The sequence below is a fragment of the Necator americanus genome, chromosome V (assembly GCF_031761385.1).
Source record: "Necator americanus strain Aroian chromosome V, whole genome shotgun sequence".
NCBI lineage: Eukaryota > Metazoa > Nematoda > Chromadorea > Rhabditida > Ancylostomatidae > Necator > Necator americanus.
Window position 1 is genome coordinate 30,924,639 of NC_087375.1, and position 15,885 is coordinate 30,940,523.

Sequence of the window (15,885 nt, forward strand, 5' to 3'; positions counted from 1 at the left end):
AGGCCACAAAGGAACGTGAAGTAACAAGGAGTTATAGTATACCTGATTACTGTAGGAGATTTTATTGGGTGTCAAGTACATAGTACGACAACAAGTATAAACGCACACATCTCTAATAGATTATCGTAAGAGCTACCCGACTAATACACACATAAAATATACGTAAAATTGCAGTCTAAAATCCTGATAAACATGGTGGGATATAAGGAAGGAACAAGCGCGCGATTTGCGCACACTTTAAACAGGTGGTGGCCCGTTCACGTATATTAAATGCGGACCAAATGTCGTCCCTAGAATGCCGGTGTAGAATAGGACGGCCATCATGGCTAGTAAGGACAGTAAAGCGCCTAATTTGATGGCAGTGGATTCAGCGACAGCCCTGTAGAGTTTACTTCCGAAACTTTGGTTCATCCTAGATGTTATTGTGGTTTGCGTCGGCGTCGACTGGGTCTTTACACGACGTCGTGGAGTTTGTAGCGGTTCGGTGGGCATTGTAATAGGTGCCGGTGGGGTGGGGATACGATAAATCTCTTGGAATCTGCAGTAAATGGATGTAAATGGACGATCAGAACAACTGATTATAGATAATTAATCAATTAAAGTAGGTTAATGACATTGAAATGAATAATTTCCCATAAAAAGGAATATATTTCAGCAGAAATCGTTCTAGACAAGAAGGCACAGACGTAATAATCACGTCCCATATCTATTTCTCGTGTTATCGCTGTTTTCTTTTTGCAGGACTCTTCATGAAATAATAATGTGTCAACATTCTCGAAAAAGAATGAAGAAAAAGGGAAAATACTAGAAAAATCCGTTATGATTGCCTATTGCCAGGAATTTCACGTCACAACTACTCTATTTTCCTGGAATATGGAAATTTTGTCACGGATTTCACGAATTTAGGTGCTATTAGAAAAGAAGGATTTTTACAGCTTAACACGAATGTTATTTTTCCAAAATCAAGTATACACAGTAAAATACGTACTTTGACTTCAACTGCTCCATAGCATTTCCGTAAAGAGTGATCTCTGATTTGAAATCGGGAATAGCGGCAGTGGATTCGTTGCCTTGTACGGATTGAAGCGAACTGGTCAGATAATTGCACATCGTTTCCAGGCTATAAAAATTATTTTCCAGCAATATGCATCGAAATTTGGAGCGATAAAAAATCACGATCATAGGTGATCTGTCGCTACCTGTTCATTCTTTCCTGACACAATTCCATTTCCTCCGAAATCGTCAGCTGATCGAATTTATCCGCCTTTAATGAACCTTCGATACGGTTCATTTGATCGCTACAAAAAAAACAGATTCAGTCCTGGGACAGTGAGGACGAGACGAACGCTTACCGTATGCCTTTGAGCTGCTCACTCCAATCCGTCCAAACTTGATCCAACTTTTTCAGCGAACTGACAAGACTATTGATCCGATTCACAGCGTCATCGTATTCTGTGGAGATCGAAGCAAATTCGGACGAGAGTTCGGCGAGTTCGGAGACCATTAGGGGTGAGGACAAGAGTTCTCTGGAAGAGGTGTATTTCAATTCGAGCATTTGCAAAATGGTTCCTGAGACTCCTAGCTGAAACCTTCTATAAAGCTAAACGAAAACCTCAGAAGTACGCAATTACACTAAAGACTAATTAGGGACATTGCAAGGGACTAAACGCAAAACAATGACGATGAAATCAGCATCTATTATTAAATCGACTATCACATCAACTAAACAAACAATTTCTCATTCGTAAACAAACAAACAACTCCCAGTTACACTATAGCACGTGGAAAATCGGTTCCATCGCTGGCATTTTTTTCTTCACATTAGCTGATTGGGTATGGAAAACGAACAGTTTCTGTCCTCTGATTTTATCGATCGCATTCGCGTCGAACGACATCGAGGAGGTAGTGGAAGGGGTTCCAAAATTCACCTTCGGGGAACCAAGGGTGTCTCTGGTTACAGTAAGCACCGCTGCAGTAGAAGAAAATACCTAATGCCACAAAAAATTTTGCAGAATTGGTCAAATCTTTCTCGCAACCACACCTTTCAAACTCTCTTAAAAAGTATTCAAAAAATAATTTGGTATGGCTAACTCGAACGAACAAAACTACAGTAGGAACTACCGTATTTACCTCAGTTCATCTCGTTCCTTGCTGAGTTTGGCTTGAATCTGCGACAAAACCTCCAAGGCCAGGCGAACATCTTCCTTCGTCTTGATGTCCGTCATTGCACTCAGTGACGAAGCGGACGACGTTTCATGCAGGTCTCGTAACGAATTTGCAAAACATTCCACCTGTAGATATCGTTGTCTCCTATCATTCTCACACCTGACCTGACCTCATCGAAACACTTTCTTACCTTACTCAAAAGTTGTGGAATAGGCGATGCCGCTTGTTCTGAGAGTAATTTCCACTGTTCGCGTAGGCCGGCGACATCCTCGTTTTGTCCGCCCGACATTCGGAGAACGGTGTCCAGTTGACGCAGATTTGCACGAGCGATCATCTGTACATTCTCCTGGAACAAATCGATATCGAACCGGAAGAAATACCGGTAACGCTGGGTCGATGGCCCCATAAAGAACAAAAAAAATGTGACGAACTCTTGCACAAGTGATGCATTCCCATGAACGTATGTATGTAATTTTCAAAAAATATAATCTTCCAGAATACCTGCATATCAGCATGGATAGGACAATTTTTTTGTTTTTTAAACATTTAAAAGAGTATTTTCTTCTGTCCTATCATATTTCTTAATCTTGGATTTATTTTTTTTATTATTACTCTTACTTTCATTTTTTATTTACTTTCTAAATACATTTTCCTACTTTTTTAAAATTATTTTATGTCACATCAAAAAAAAATATTCGAAAATGGATAAACAATCGCTGTGAGTTGGGGAAAACTACTGAAGTTTTTTAATTGCTCAATATAGGATGCTCTTGAATCCATAGCCCCTTCAACCATCACAGACAATAACCAATTACAGTAATTAGAGCGCACACAACCTGCTCATTAGCTGGCTTAATTACCGTATCAGTGACTAGTTTTTGTAGCAAATACGCAGTCACTGCCGGAGAAACTACAACAATAGTCGAAAAGACCGGCAAACTAACGTCCTACACGGTTACTAGAGTTAAAAATAAAGAAAAAGACTTCACACCTAGGGAACAAAGAGAGAATTTCCCACAGAATAAATTTTCGAGATAAAAAAACACGTAAAAATGGCGGAACATGTGAACGAGCGAAAGCGAAAGTTTTGAGAATACCGGATTTTCCTGTAAATTGAAAGTGTGCTGTCAAACTTTGCACTGGAAGCAAAAAGGTGTCGATGTAAAGCAAAAAGGACACAAAAATGCTACGGAACATTTACAGCAGAAGTACGCAATGCAATCAGTGTTTGTGCAGATAAAGTTCCTTCGCTTTGTTTTCCGGAAAAATAAGCGAACCAATTTTGATAAACTAAAAAAAAAATCTAAAAAAACAGGGCAAGAAGCGCAACAACAATATTCACGATCTATGAATCGAACACTAAAAAAATTAAACAAAAATCAAGTATGGCATCTCATTACCAACTGCGCTGCATCCACTTCACCACTGTTGATGCTTTTCTCAACGACTCTTAGGTGCGCTCTGCTTTCAGCGACGAGACGACGTAGAGAATCCTGCAAATCCAGTAAATAAAAACAGTGGAATGGTGAAAAAAAAGCAAAGAAATAGAAGAAATACCCAAGCATCAAAATGTTCCGAAAAATCCTCATCAATTTCCAGAAGTTCTTCGCGGACCGCTGGGCTCAACGGTGATGGAGGTTCGTTCATCGAGTCGTCCTTGGCTGGGGGCTGCAAAAAAAAGCTAAATAAACTCTAGGTTTATTATGTTTAGTTGTATTACGTTTTAAGCAAAATCCCGTACGCTCAACGGTTCCTTACGGTAACTAAGATAATAAATAAACCGACTTAAAATACGAAGTTAAAGTCCACGAATCGATCGATTGTGAACAGGTGGAAAGGCGGACATTGAAGATATGAATCTATCTTTGGTTTTGTGGCCATTTTTAATACCCATATAAATAGCGCATTAGAAAGTGACGTAAAAAGCAGAATAATTAAGAACAATAAAAAAACTCGTGAAGCAATGGTTTTCGTTTTAAAGGCGTTTTAAAGTTGGAGAAGTTATTAGAAGTCCAGGCGGATTATAGAACACCTTGCATAAAAAGCATTTTACAGTGACAAACGAAAATTACAAAAACAAAAACAACAAATACAAAAAAAAATCGAGAATCAAACCTTCAAAATTTCTTTTCTTTTCAAAATTCTTCAAAATTTAAAAAAAAATCAGATAGAAAAAACCAAAAATCAAATCAAAATCTTGAATCTCAAGAATTTTAGTTAAAAATATCTTTTCACAATGAAAAACGTAATTTTTCCAGCTAATAATGTAGTGTTAAGCAGATATGGGCAGACAATCACATAATTGACAGTGACTACAGAAAAAAAGAAGAAAAAAAAAACAGCTGTCGTAGCTAAAAGTCCACATACTTATCTATAAGAGAATTTAATGACCCATAAAATCACCAACTATCGAAATATCTTACTAAATGTAGCATTTGTACGAATGTTGGCTCAACGGTGAATATAAACATTGCCACGTTTCCGCAGCGCATCCAATGCTATGAAAAGTAGCACATTTGCATTCACGATCGACTTGCACTTGTGTGTACATTTTAAAAAAAATCTAGACTACGGTATTTCAATGTAATCGTCATCGAAGAGGATTGATCGAAAAAAAAACAGCTGGCAGATTTACGTTTTCCCCATGGAACGAGATATTTTGCATGTGAAGTATAAAAAAATGAGTGATATTGTAAAGGTGGATCAATTATGGATTTTCAAATGCCTTCAGAGGATTAAATGACTTGCGCGATAATTTCTCGAAGTAAAATTCAGTAAAGTAAAGCCTAATAACTTTCATTATCCTCCTAAGAGATTAAACTCAATATTTACTCGAATGCTCAATAATCCTTCTAGGAAAAATGAGAGGGATTTTTTTTTCTTTTCAGAAAAAAGACTCACAGAAGGAGAAGTCGAGTGTTTAGTGATCACCAAATTATTTTTCATAAAAAAATAAGAAAATGTTTTTAAGAAAAAATAGACAGAGAAAGAGAAGCAAGCGAAAGAGGGAGAGACAGGGATTCAACGGAAATTTTCTTCTATTGGCATGATATGGCATGTACTGTAGCGTCGCGAAAAAAAAAGTACGTATCACAAGATTCGGAGTGTAGGAAGCAGTAGATGTTACGGTACTTCAGCGCTCAGTCATAGAACGGTATGGTGAAGTATCTAATAGCTGATAGCTGGCATCTCGGATAATCCGCTCGCGGTAAGATCTGGGTTACTGATCGTTGCGCGTGTGCAGAGAGCGTGAAATCAAAGAAAAACGCGGTGCCACTGCTGTGCGTTTCTTTTCGCCGATAAGAACGAACAGTGCGTTTTGATATGACAGAAAGTGAACAGAAGTGCAAGATTTTCACAATAATCTAATTTTGAACTTTTTCTATAAGCATTTACACTCAAACAGCTCTCGCACACTGTCCGGTCTAGAAGACTACAGGAAAAAAAACTCTAGATGAGACATGGAGATCCGAATCAATCACGGCAATCCTAGCCCTCATGGATGGTGTGGGATCAGTTGGTTACCGAAGGTAGCTTGCCAAGAATGCATAGTCTATTGTAGAATATGGAAGCAAATCTGCGAAAGCAAAAAGAAAAAATGCAGAAAAAGCAGTGTCTTTAATAACAACACTGTTTTTTTCCGCATTTTACAACAATTACATTAACAACGATATTAATGAACGTTCCAGAAAACAGTAAAGTAGTGGAATAGATCCAGACAGCAGCCTCTCCATGGAGGCCTGTATCCAATGTATGTTTGCCCTGGAATAATGTAACTGCACTGTTCTATGAGCTCAGCTGACGTTTGCTCCACATCAGCTCATTCGCATCTTTCGCACGTTCCGTTGACATGCAGGAATACATCAAAGATAATGGAGATAAAAGATGGAGAAATAGAGAAGAAAAAGTGAAGCTAAGCAGGTTAAAAAGTGTTTTATTGAATGTAAAAACTAATTGAAATTAATCGTTGATATGTTATCCTCTTATTTCCGCTTTCTGGTTTACTCGCACCCGATATTACTCCTGTTTGGGAGGGAACAATTAACAGAAGGAAAAAATAGAGCTCTCCAATCATCATCGGCGGACAACTGTCTGGCAAGATTCTACGTTCATAGGTACTTTTATGATGTGTTAAAAGAAGCCAGAGCACCAAATAATCAGCAAAAATTGATGTAAAAAGAACAGATTTCGGTTTCGTACGAGCTACGGTACATAGTCTACAAGTTAGCCCCCATGCTTGTAGTCCCTGAATCAAAAGGTACGTAACTTTATACACGTTTCATGCAGAAACCAACTTAATTCTCAAACTTCTGGCAATCGCTCACCATCAGAAATAGTGACAAAATGAATTTAAATATGCGTCTTGGACATGAATAGAGAGCGATCTCGTTTATTTAGCACGGAAAGATTAGTTAAAGTTCAGGGTAATTTTGTTTTTTATTCTTAAAATGTGAATAGGAGGAATGAAATTGCGTAAAAGCACTGGGGAGAGGATTTCTTCTCGTCTCTTAACTAACAGTACGCCAATAGGACAACTGTCACAAGACCAAATGCGAAACGACATCCCGAAATGCGAGAATCTCAAGGGCTGACAACGAGAGGTTGGGTATATTAATCACAAAAAGAACAAATGGTTGCACAAAAAAAAGTTGTTCAAGTTGCACGCTTTAACGACAAAAAATAGGGAGTACTGTAAATGACATGTACTACTGATCTTTAAAATAAATAAATATAAATAAAATATCCTTTACAAGTGTAAGAGCTGCGTGAGTTATTCCTTAGGGAACACGCGGGGTTAGAGGTTGGCGGTTCATTAATCTAATGACAGACTGTGATGATTGTACATGACAGAAGGGTCGTTCCGCAGTTGCCATGACAGCAAATCGACAACCAGTCAACTGTCACAGCGCGGATGTCATTCTGCCGCAAACGCTACATCGAACATAAATATTCTCTTAGATTGACAGATCGATGTTCTATGAAAGTAACCCTATTGTTAGGTGTTCGCGGTAAACAGATGCGTAGCGGAACAGATGGAAACTATTGGTGGTTTCTATGCAGACAGATAATCTGTTCCAGCTGAAAATACAACTTCCGCTTTTCGATGTTTGAACATTATCAACTAAACGTACAGAAAAATGCGAAATATTCATTAACAAATATTTTTGGCTAGGACGTCCAGCAAGTTGCAGCTTGCAAAGAAAACCCTCTACGTACCCCTTTGTCCGCATCCGTAGAAACAGAAACGAATAATTAATGGAGAAAAAAGCTCCAGTACACTATGTAGGCTCAAAATTCGACATATCCTTTAAACGGGCGTGGCTTACAATTAGAAAACTTGCACGTAGTAATAAACAACTAGTATAGCTAGCTTGCACTTTTAGATAATGTGCAAACACCGACGTATCCATAGCATGCTCGTCGTATTCGCGACAAAATGTAAACAAAATACGGTGCAGATACGTTTGAACAGCTCGTTAAACAATACAAACGTTAACGGGTACGTGGTAACTGCTCAGAGGATATGTCATTCATTTTGAATAATCTTCTGGTAGAAGCGTAACGATGGTAAACGAAGATAAAATAACGAGAGCGATTTCGATTTTCATTTTAACAATTTTTCAAGATGAAATTTCCACAGTCCAGAATGAAATTGAAAGAATTAGGATGAAAGACCTCCAAAAAAACTTTGGAAACACTTCAAAAAGTGTATGTTTCTTTGCCGTCCTTGGCAATTATAACCTTACAAAAAATGCTGAAAATTCGGACTTTTTCGAACGAAAATCAAAGGTGAATCGTGGATTCAATCACTAAAAGCAGTTCTACTACTGCATAAGCGATATTTTATTAACAGCGGGCAACGCTGGTGGAAAAACAGCATACTCCAAAGAAAACCTAATAAAATTTTACAGATAAAAAAAAAAGAGGGAGAGGAGGATCTTGCCAGCCCAACACATCTACGAAACACCTACAGGTGGCTGATTCTTTTTTTTTCACATAAATGTTTGGTAGTTTGATCATTTTTTTCCCTTTCCATGTGAAAGAAAATAAAGCTATCAATAAGCCGACAGCAATAATGTTAGTCGAAATCACTGGTGGTGGATTATCCGCGTGAGTGAGGAGCGCTACACAGAAGAAAAGGTTCTCGACGTTTTTCGCCGGTAACCGGGCAACCACAGAGATTATAAACACACGGGGCTATTGTCAATTTGCCTCGAGAGCCCGTAAAGGGAGGGAGAGATTTTTCCAATTTCATTGCTGAACTAAGTAAAAAAGTGGATTTTCCAGTCTCTGGTGATTAAAAAGCGCCTAAATCAGAATACCCTGAACCGGAATGCACCGCCATCCAGTAACCACGGTAGTTCTTTGCCAGAAAAAGAATAAAACGTGAAAAAAACGAACGAAGAATTACCGTGGTTACCGTACTAAAATACAATTCCTTGGAATTTTGAATAATTCTATAGCCTTGCATCTGATATAAATAAACTTACATTATATTCGTCCCATTCATAGACTTGTGTATCTGACTGTTCAGGTGCTGTATCGCTCTCGAGATTCGCCAACAGATCGCGATCCAATTTTTGCAGTAATCGCGTAGATCGCGCCAGCGGTGTCGTTGGCGGTGAGCGACGAATTTGTGGCGTAAAAGCACCTAACAACACTTATATAACGCTACAGGACCGTTATCGTAGTAATCAGAGTGTATAAACATACCGGATCTCACAATCAGCTGCTCTCCATCACTCATACTTCTCGGCAAGCGTCTCACTCTTAATCTCTTCCTGGTTCGACACTGGCCATGAGTTAGCTCGGACTTTGTGGAGCAAAACGAAGCATCCAAAGGTGACGAGTCAAGCTGAGCGAAGTTTTTTTTTCAGAATAGGGACGTTTCTACGAAACAATGTAACTCACCAGGAAGCTGGATGATTTCGGATCGATTCGAGCACCTGGCAATGAACCGCCGCCGCCAAAATCGTTGAACGACCTTTAAAGGACGATTTATGGATTCGACATTTCTAATTATGGCGAGATTTTAAAAGTCATAATACGAATTTTTCTACAGATTCTCAAGCAGATCTTCTAGAGATTTTCACAAAAGCGCTTCAGTGCTCACGATAGAATATTTATAAGAAGTTTTTAAACAAAATTGTAGAAATGACGGTTGCTTCCTAACGATCAATTGCCGATTTCTTATGCGCATAATGCTTCCTACTATCTTTTGCTCGAAAAATCCTGGATTTTTTAAAGATTAAAAAAGTAACTGTACTGAGACAAGTATACATAAGAGACACCTCAAATACTAGAAGGAATAGCTAGTTTATGTTCCAATATGACTTAGATTGATATAAATTAATATTCCAATATAAATTAATTTAATATATTTATAAATAAATGGCCTAACAAAGTTGATTAAACCGAGTAAGATATGCCCCATTTTTAACACGATTATCCCGATAAAATTCTGGGTCAGATTAGATTCAGAGAAGGAATCAACTTGGGAAAAACTTTAAAAAATTTAAAAATAAAAACAAAACGAAAAGCCAAAAGGGCCGTTTCAATCTGCATTTGAATACTATACAAACATATGTATCTGATGTAAAAATTAGACATTTACACATTTCGAATCGAAGATATTTCTACTTATCCCTTGTTCGCCTTAATCGAAACAGTTATGTCTCAAAATCTCCCTAGAAGCCGATCATAACAATGTAGGTTTGGGAGAGCAGAGAGAGAGAAAGAGAGAGAAAGAGGAAATTGTACCACTCTTTAACCTTTTTTTCAGAAAATAACTCTGAGCGCAGACATTTGATCATTTTTTTCATACAACTCACTATTAGTTACGCATATTGAAAGATCCATCAGCGCTCAAAGGAACTCACCTGTTCATAAGTCGATCGTCTCGCGACTCCCAGTCTGATGAGTCTTCGGAAGATGCGTCACATGAATGCTATAAAAAGGAAGGCTATAAAAAAGATACGAGCAAAAGTTGGAGAATAGAAAAAAGAAGAGGAAAAAATGGAAGGCTTCATATTGTGCCCTCTTTGTTCCCTTCAAAAGTGGCTTTACAAAAAGAAAAAGCAACACTTCATCGATTTTACGACGGAAACAGGAAATTCCACTAAGTGGAGAGAAAACTCGGGTCAACTAATGTTTGACCTTCTGGAGTAACCACTTCAGAACGTACGCAAAATATAGAGATTGATCGACTACGGCCGCAACGAGGGACCCAGATGAGGTCAAAATTACGTTGAAGGTCGTAACTCAAAGTTCCATTCAAGGATGTCCTAGTTTAATTTCCAGAAAGGAGTATTAACTTCACGACAACGGTGGAGACCTAACCTTGAATTTTTTCGTGAACCTTGACTTCTTCGAATTTGAAATATGGACTGATTAATTCCAAAAAAACTGCAAAAATTTCCAAAAAAAAAAATCAATTACGTAGATTACTATTTTCGTTCTTACAATTTACTTCTTATTTACATTCAATCGAAGTTTGCCGCAATAATTGCTGGAAACTCCATGGGCTCAAACCAGCTTTACACGAAAATTTCCTCCCCACAAACTTCGTTATTTATTGCTATCGATTAAATTAGTTTGCAAAAACCTTGTTATTGAAGAAACTACCCACCTTAGCCTCCTCATCGTCGTCACGTGTTCGACGTCGACGCGATTTTTCCGGATTTCCGCCGATTTCCCGCCACTTTGTGTTAAAACTGTCCGAGATATGCGCTGGCGCCAAGTTGGCGGCGTCATCGAGCAGCGCCATCACTTCGTCTAAATGATAAACTTTTAGATGAGTCGACTCGCTCATGTACATCAGTTTTAAGTGAACCAAGGACAAGGCTGGTTATGATCTGGAGAGAAAAAATAACAAGTTGATCTAATCAACTTAATGTACAACAGAAATAGCAAATCTTAAAGAAATTCGTGGCGCCATGATGGCATCGACCTTTAAAATGGAAATAGTGCTTTGAGAAAAAAGATAGTTTGCTACCGATTGGATTTTGCACGCCCCAAATCTATATGGGCGGGTGTGGTGTAGCGCTTAGAGGTTCCGCTTTCTGCACGATCGATCGGAGGTTCGAATCCGCCCTAGAACTCACCAAACCTTTCATCCCTCCGGGGTCGATAAATTGGTACCAGAATTGTCTGGGAGGATAAAAACACTGACTTGACACATCGGCTAGCCACCGCAAGTCATTGTATAGGCCAGATACACGTTCGTAAACCTCAAACGATTCTGAATTGAAGTGAACGTGGGGGCGCATCCCAGGCGGATTGATTAACGCCAGAAACTTTAAACTTTAAACTTAAACAAATCTATATTCTAATAAATTATTTCATTTCAGAATAATATGCGTCCTGTAGCTACCCGTACTCCTTAAAAATGAGAATCGCCTCTAAAAGACTCCCGTTCGAAGTTCGGTTATTGATCCGAGAAGAGCCAATTAAGGAAGCGTGACCAAATGTATTCAGGCAAAATCTAGACACGATCCTGCACCTCCCTTTTTTTCTTACTATCAACCTTCCCTCAACATAAATAAAGCTGTCCTCATTCTTTATAGGTCGTATTGGACCAAAGCAAATTATTTTTTGTCTCTATTTTTCACCTTTGTTTTTTTCCTCTGCAAAAAAAAAAGCCGAATGGGAAATAAATCGATTTGATGAGAGAGTTGTAATGGATCCAAGGACAAAAATGCTATACAAGCGTATAGTAAACACTATTCCGAGTATAATTAGATTCAATTGAAAGTTAGATTTTCGATAAACTTCCATTTGATGACGTATTATTGGCCCTGTAGTGATTATGTATTGATCTTTGATAAGCCGTATAAGGGATTCTTGAGTTCTCTATTGATTTTCTTGGCTCACTTCTTCCCACATCGCATTCTCTTTAGCCGTAAATTTAAATTTAAATCGATATAGTCATTTAAAAATAACCTATAGATCTCGTAAAAGACCAAAACAACCTAATACAGTTTTATTTTGGAAAAAATTAGAAGCTTAAAAAATGCTTTTAAAAATCACAAGAATCAAGAAACAGATTCTTACATTACGTTTTTTTTCGTTTCTTTCCAATTTTTCTTTTAAATTTTTCCGTATGCAATAACAAAGCAAGCCATGAAGATGAAGAACGTTTGTAAGATATACAGTTTGGAGTATTCACGGAATGTGACAAACCTCATAAAAAATTCTTTGTTTGAATAAATGTAATTCTGATTCAAATCTCGAATTTCGACAATACTAACCGCTAGAAAATTCACAACCTACTCGAAATATTTTCTCTGACCTTTGTAGACGAAATTCCGATAGAAATTCAAAATAGGTGGACTAAACGACATATGCATGAAGAAATATGGAAACAACCTTCTAACTGCTATAATTTTTGAAGCTCCAAGCAACACCCTTCTCGAATGACCCAATCGATCCAAGATGTTTTGTTGACGATGGCGTGAGAGGTGTATGAGCGGCTTTTAACAGGCAGTTTGCAGAAACGATTAGCACATTGATAACACAGCGCTTCAGAAGAAATCTTGGCACGAATCCACATTAAACTCAAGATAAAAGTGTTCCTCATAGTTCCCAATAAACAAGAAGTGCTTGGAAAACATAGAAGATTCGTCGGAACTACATGACCACCACTGACTTTCTCTCCTTTTGAAAAAATCAAAGTCTCGGAGATGAAAACCTCAATGGAAATTTTCCTAGGAGATAATAACCATCAAACCCTTTCCTAGAAAGTGAATCATAGCAGTAGCCGTCAACCAAGTAGGCGTCAAAAACGTAGGTGCGACGGGGAAGAGCTGGTTCCTCTTCAGGTGAAGTGCGTCTCGCTCATGGGGTGCAACTCAAATGATAAGCATCCCTTCGACAACCGTTCAAAAGTGAAGGGGGTCCCTCCGCGAACAGTCCAGAAGTGAAGGAGGTCCCTTCCCGAACAGTCCAAAAGTGACGAGGATCGGAGCAGTGGCTTCGACTATCGCATATATGGTCAAAAAAATGAGGTTCTGAATCTCCCCCTCAAAATCCGCATTTATTAAATTTCTGTATCTCTGCTTGTGTGCCCAATCCTCTATGCAGATTCCTTTCACAAACTTACTCTCGATCTCCACAAAAAATAAAACAAATCTACTCTAGCTCAAGAAAAGGTCAAGAATGGATCGAGAACAATTTCGGACATAGGGACCACCTGGAAATATCCAGCCAGATCATAGAAAACATCAAATAAAACGTCAAAAATCTCAACTCCTTAATCATTAACGAGAAAAAAAAACTTTAATAGTTTTGAACATGACTTTGAATTTCATAAATAGGTCGAATTTACCAAAAATAGCCAATTTTTATAAATTTCCAAGGCGTAGTTTCAAATTAATAAGAAATTCCATTTCGCACAAATCATAGCCGCCAAATCATACTGAATTAGGTCTAAAGCATCGATATTCTCCAGAAAATTGTGGTAAAAATAAAATTCCAATAAAAAAGTCATTCAAAAATTGTTCGAATGGGCGAAACGTTGACAGAAATCGCCGCACAAAGAATCTTGTTCGTGATGAGGAGGAGGACACAACGATAGTTTATAGTTGATTCATGAAATCGTCGAAGCATAGCATGAGAACAATCATATGACGTTTTGTATAGACCGTGTATGCGATAGCAGATTCGTATGAGACGTATGCACGGGCCTTTTCAGCTTTTATGACATTTCATGGGCGGCGCAATGTTGCGTCGTTGTTGGAATCTTGCACTTTCTTATATACGTACGTACGTACGTACGTACGTTTAGACAAAAATCTGTGCGCAAAAAAAGAGATAGTTTAAGAACTACGAAGCCGTTAAGATTAGCTAACACTTCACTAAGTCCGCAAATGCACGAAACTGGTCCTGATTCTATTTTCTGTTCACTAGTTTACATTCGAGAATATCGTTCATACGACACGAGAGCAATATAAACACTTCCATTAAAAATCAAGAATTCAAAGATCAAGAATTATTTCTTTTATTATTATTTTTATGGGTCTGAAAATTACGACTAATTTCCCTTGCGAAAGCTTGCGAAAATAGGCTCCGCCTCTCCAAACATCCAAACAAATCGCCTACCGTATTCCGGATAGCTCCCGTTCAACGCGTCACAGTTGACGTGCATAGAATCCGTAAGCGGATCTCTATCGGCATCCGTGAAATTTTCGTGACTTGGCTGAAAAGGGAAGAAAAAACATGAATCAAAACAAGTTTCTGCAATCTTTAATAGACGTAATTGCGGATAAAACTTTTACGGAGCGTAACAGCTTCGCAACGGGAATATAGAATGAGCTTTAAAAAATTTCAGGCAAAAAAAAACTGTTAGGGCCAATTTTACTACAACTTTTTTGCTCTATAAAAATTTTATTTCGCAACATTCCTTCCTTAGTTTCTGTTATCTATTCACAATGTTAAGGGGCAGTTTCTTTCTTTTTTCTTTTTTTTTCTGGTGTACCATTACTCCAAGCGAACAAATGAATAAATAGATAAATTTGGGCATAAAATCGAAATTAACCCGACCACATAGCTCTCTATAGAATTTGATAAGCTGAAAACAGCTGAGAAACACACGAACCTCCTCGAAAGCGACCAAATCGTGCAGTTTCGTCGCCGATGCCATCGTTTCGCCGCGTTTTCGCATCCTCGACTCAATATCGGTGATACTGAAACGAACAGTTCGTTGTCCACAAATGAAAGCCTGTGGTGGCGAACAAATTGCTTGTTCTGAATTGCAAACGAGCAATGAATTCGTTCAGTGAACAGCTCAATTTTGTATGAAATCGCGTACGTTCATGCAAAACACGTCATGTACACATACGCTGCAAACATTTTCTTATACATATCGATTTTATTAGTTCTATTCGTTTGTTACCATAAACGACTACGAAAACACAGCTTTTTTGGTGTTTGTAACCGTTCACGAGTTCGCAAAAGCTATTACTAAAATCCTCCTATGAATACGTCCGAGTTAATTATTAGACAATAAAAAATATTTAGAGGACATAAATAAAAGAAGCATTCATTGCATTGTTCTCCACAGAAAAATGGCCAGTCCGCAATTACCAGTACTACAACGGCGTAAATTGTCGGCGCCTGTTCAGATCAAAGAAAGACGGACGAGGTTCATTTGTCAAAAAAAGGTCCCATTGTGAAAAAGTGACAAGTGAACGGAAATCAGAAATAGAGGAATCTGGTCACTAGAGTTTCATAAATCTTTGGAAAATTCATTCAAACAGTAAAAATTGACGATAGACTAAAAGTTCTTATTTCATGAGATAGAGGGATTTTCGGAAATGCTCTTTTTCATTCCTTGTTCAATAAGTAAGAATAATCTTTTCTATCTACAGTACATGAAGCTCAGGTAGAGGAAAATTTGAACAGGGACGAAGAGGTAAATTCGAAACGAACTTATTCCTAGAAGAAATGAGTGGAGTACTCTGAACTTAAAAACGGAAGAAAATAAACACAACAGGAAAAGGGATGGAGTTGAACGAAGAGCCAAAATATGATTTTCTCCTATGAAAAGAAAGAAAGAAAAAAGAAAAGAAAAAACTTTGTAAAGAAAAAACTCGGAACATTTCATTCTTTTTCCGGCCACCTTTACCGAACATGTTTTCTTTCACCGGCTGTAACTCAATATGTTCGCAATAATCAGAATCAAAATCCCATGGAAAAATTCGAGAGAGTCGGGATTTCCAA

The 15,885-nt window shown here is 38.0% G+C and overlaps 1 protein-coding gene across 1 annotated transcript in view; it reads right to left on the reverse strand.

The window, feature by feature from the left end:
- Positions 1–237: 237 nt before the first annotated feature.
- The window catches only part of RB195_015737 (uncharacterized protein), a gene marked incomplete at both ends in the record, with an annotated part of 66,333 nt that continues 50,685 nt past the window's right edge, over positions 238–15,885 (reverse strand). The window contains 15 exons of the mRNA XM_064206594.1: positions 238–538; positions 989–1,120; positions 1,200–1,298; positions 1,353–1,526; positions 2,131–2,291; positions 2,357–2,512; positions 3,567–3,659; positions 3,724–3,834; positions 8,658–8,818; positions 8,881–9,022; positions 9,079–9,151; positions 10,047–10,114; positions 10,796–10,941; positions 14,266–14,362; positions 14,762–14,849. Coding sequence (XP_064062475.1) covers positions 238–538; positions 989–1,120; positions 1,200–1,298; positions 1,353–1,526; positions 2,131–2,291; positions 2,357–2,512; positions 3,567–3,659; positions 3,724–3,834; positions 8,658–8,818; positions 8,881–9,022; positions 9,079–9,151; positions 10,047–10,114; positions 10,796–10,941; positions 14,266–14,362; positions 14,762–14,849 — 2,002 coding nt within the window. The remainder of the gene's footprint in view (positions 539–988; positions 1,121–1,199; positions 1,299–1,352; positions 1,527–2,130; positions 2,292–2,356; positions 2,513–3,566; positions 3,660–3,723; positions 3,835–8,657; positions 8,819–8,880; positions 9,023–9,078; positions 9,152–10,046; positions 10,115–10,795; positions 10,942–14,265; positions 14,363–14,761; positions 14,850–15,885) is intronic.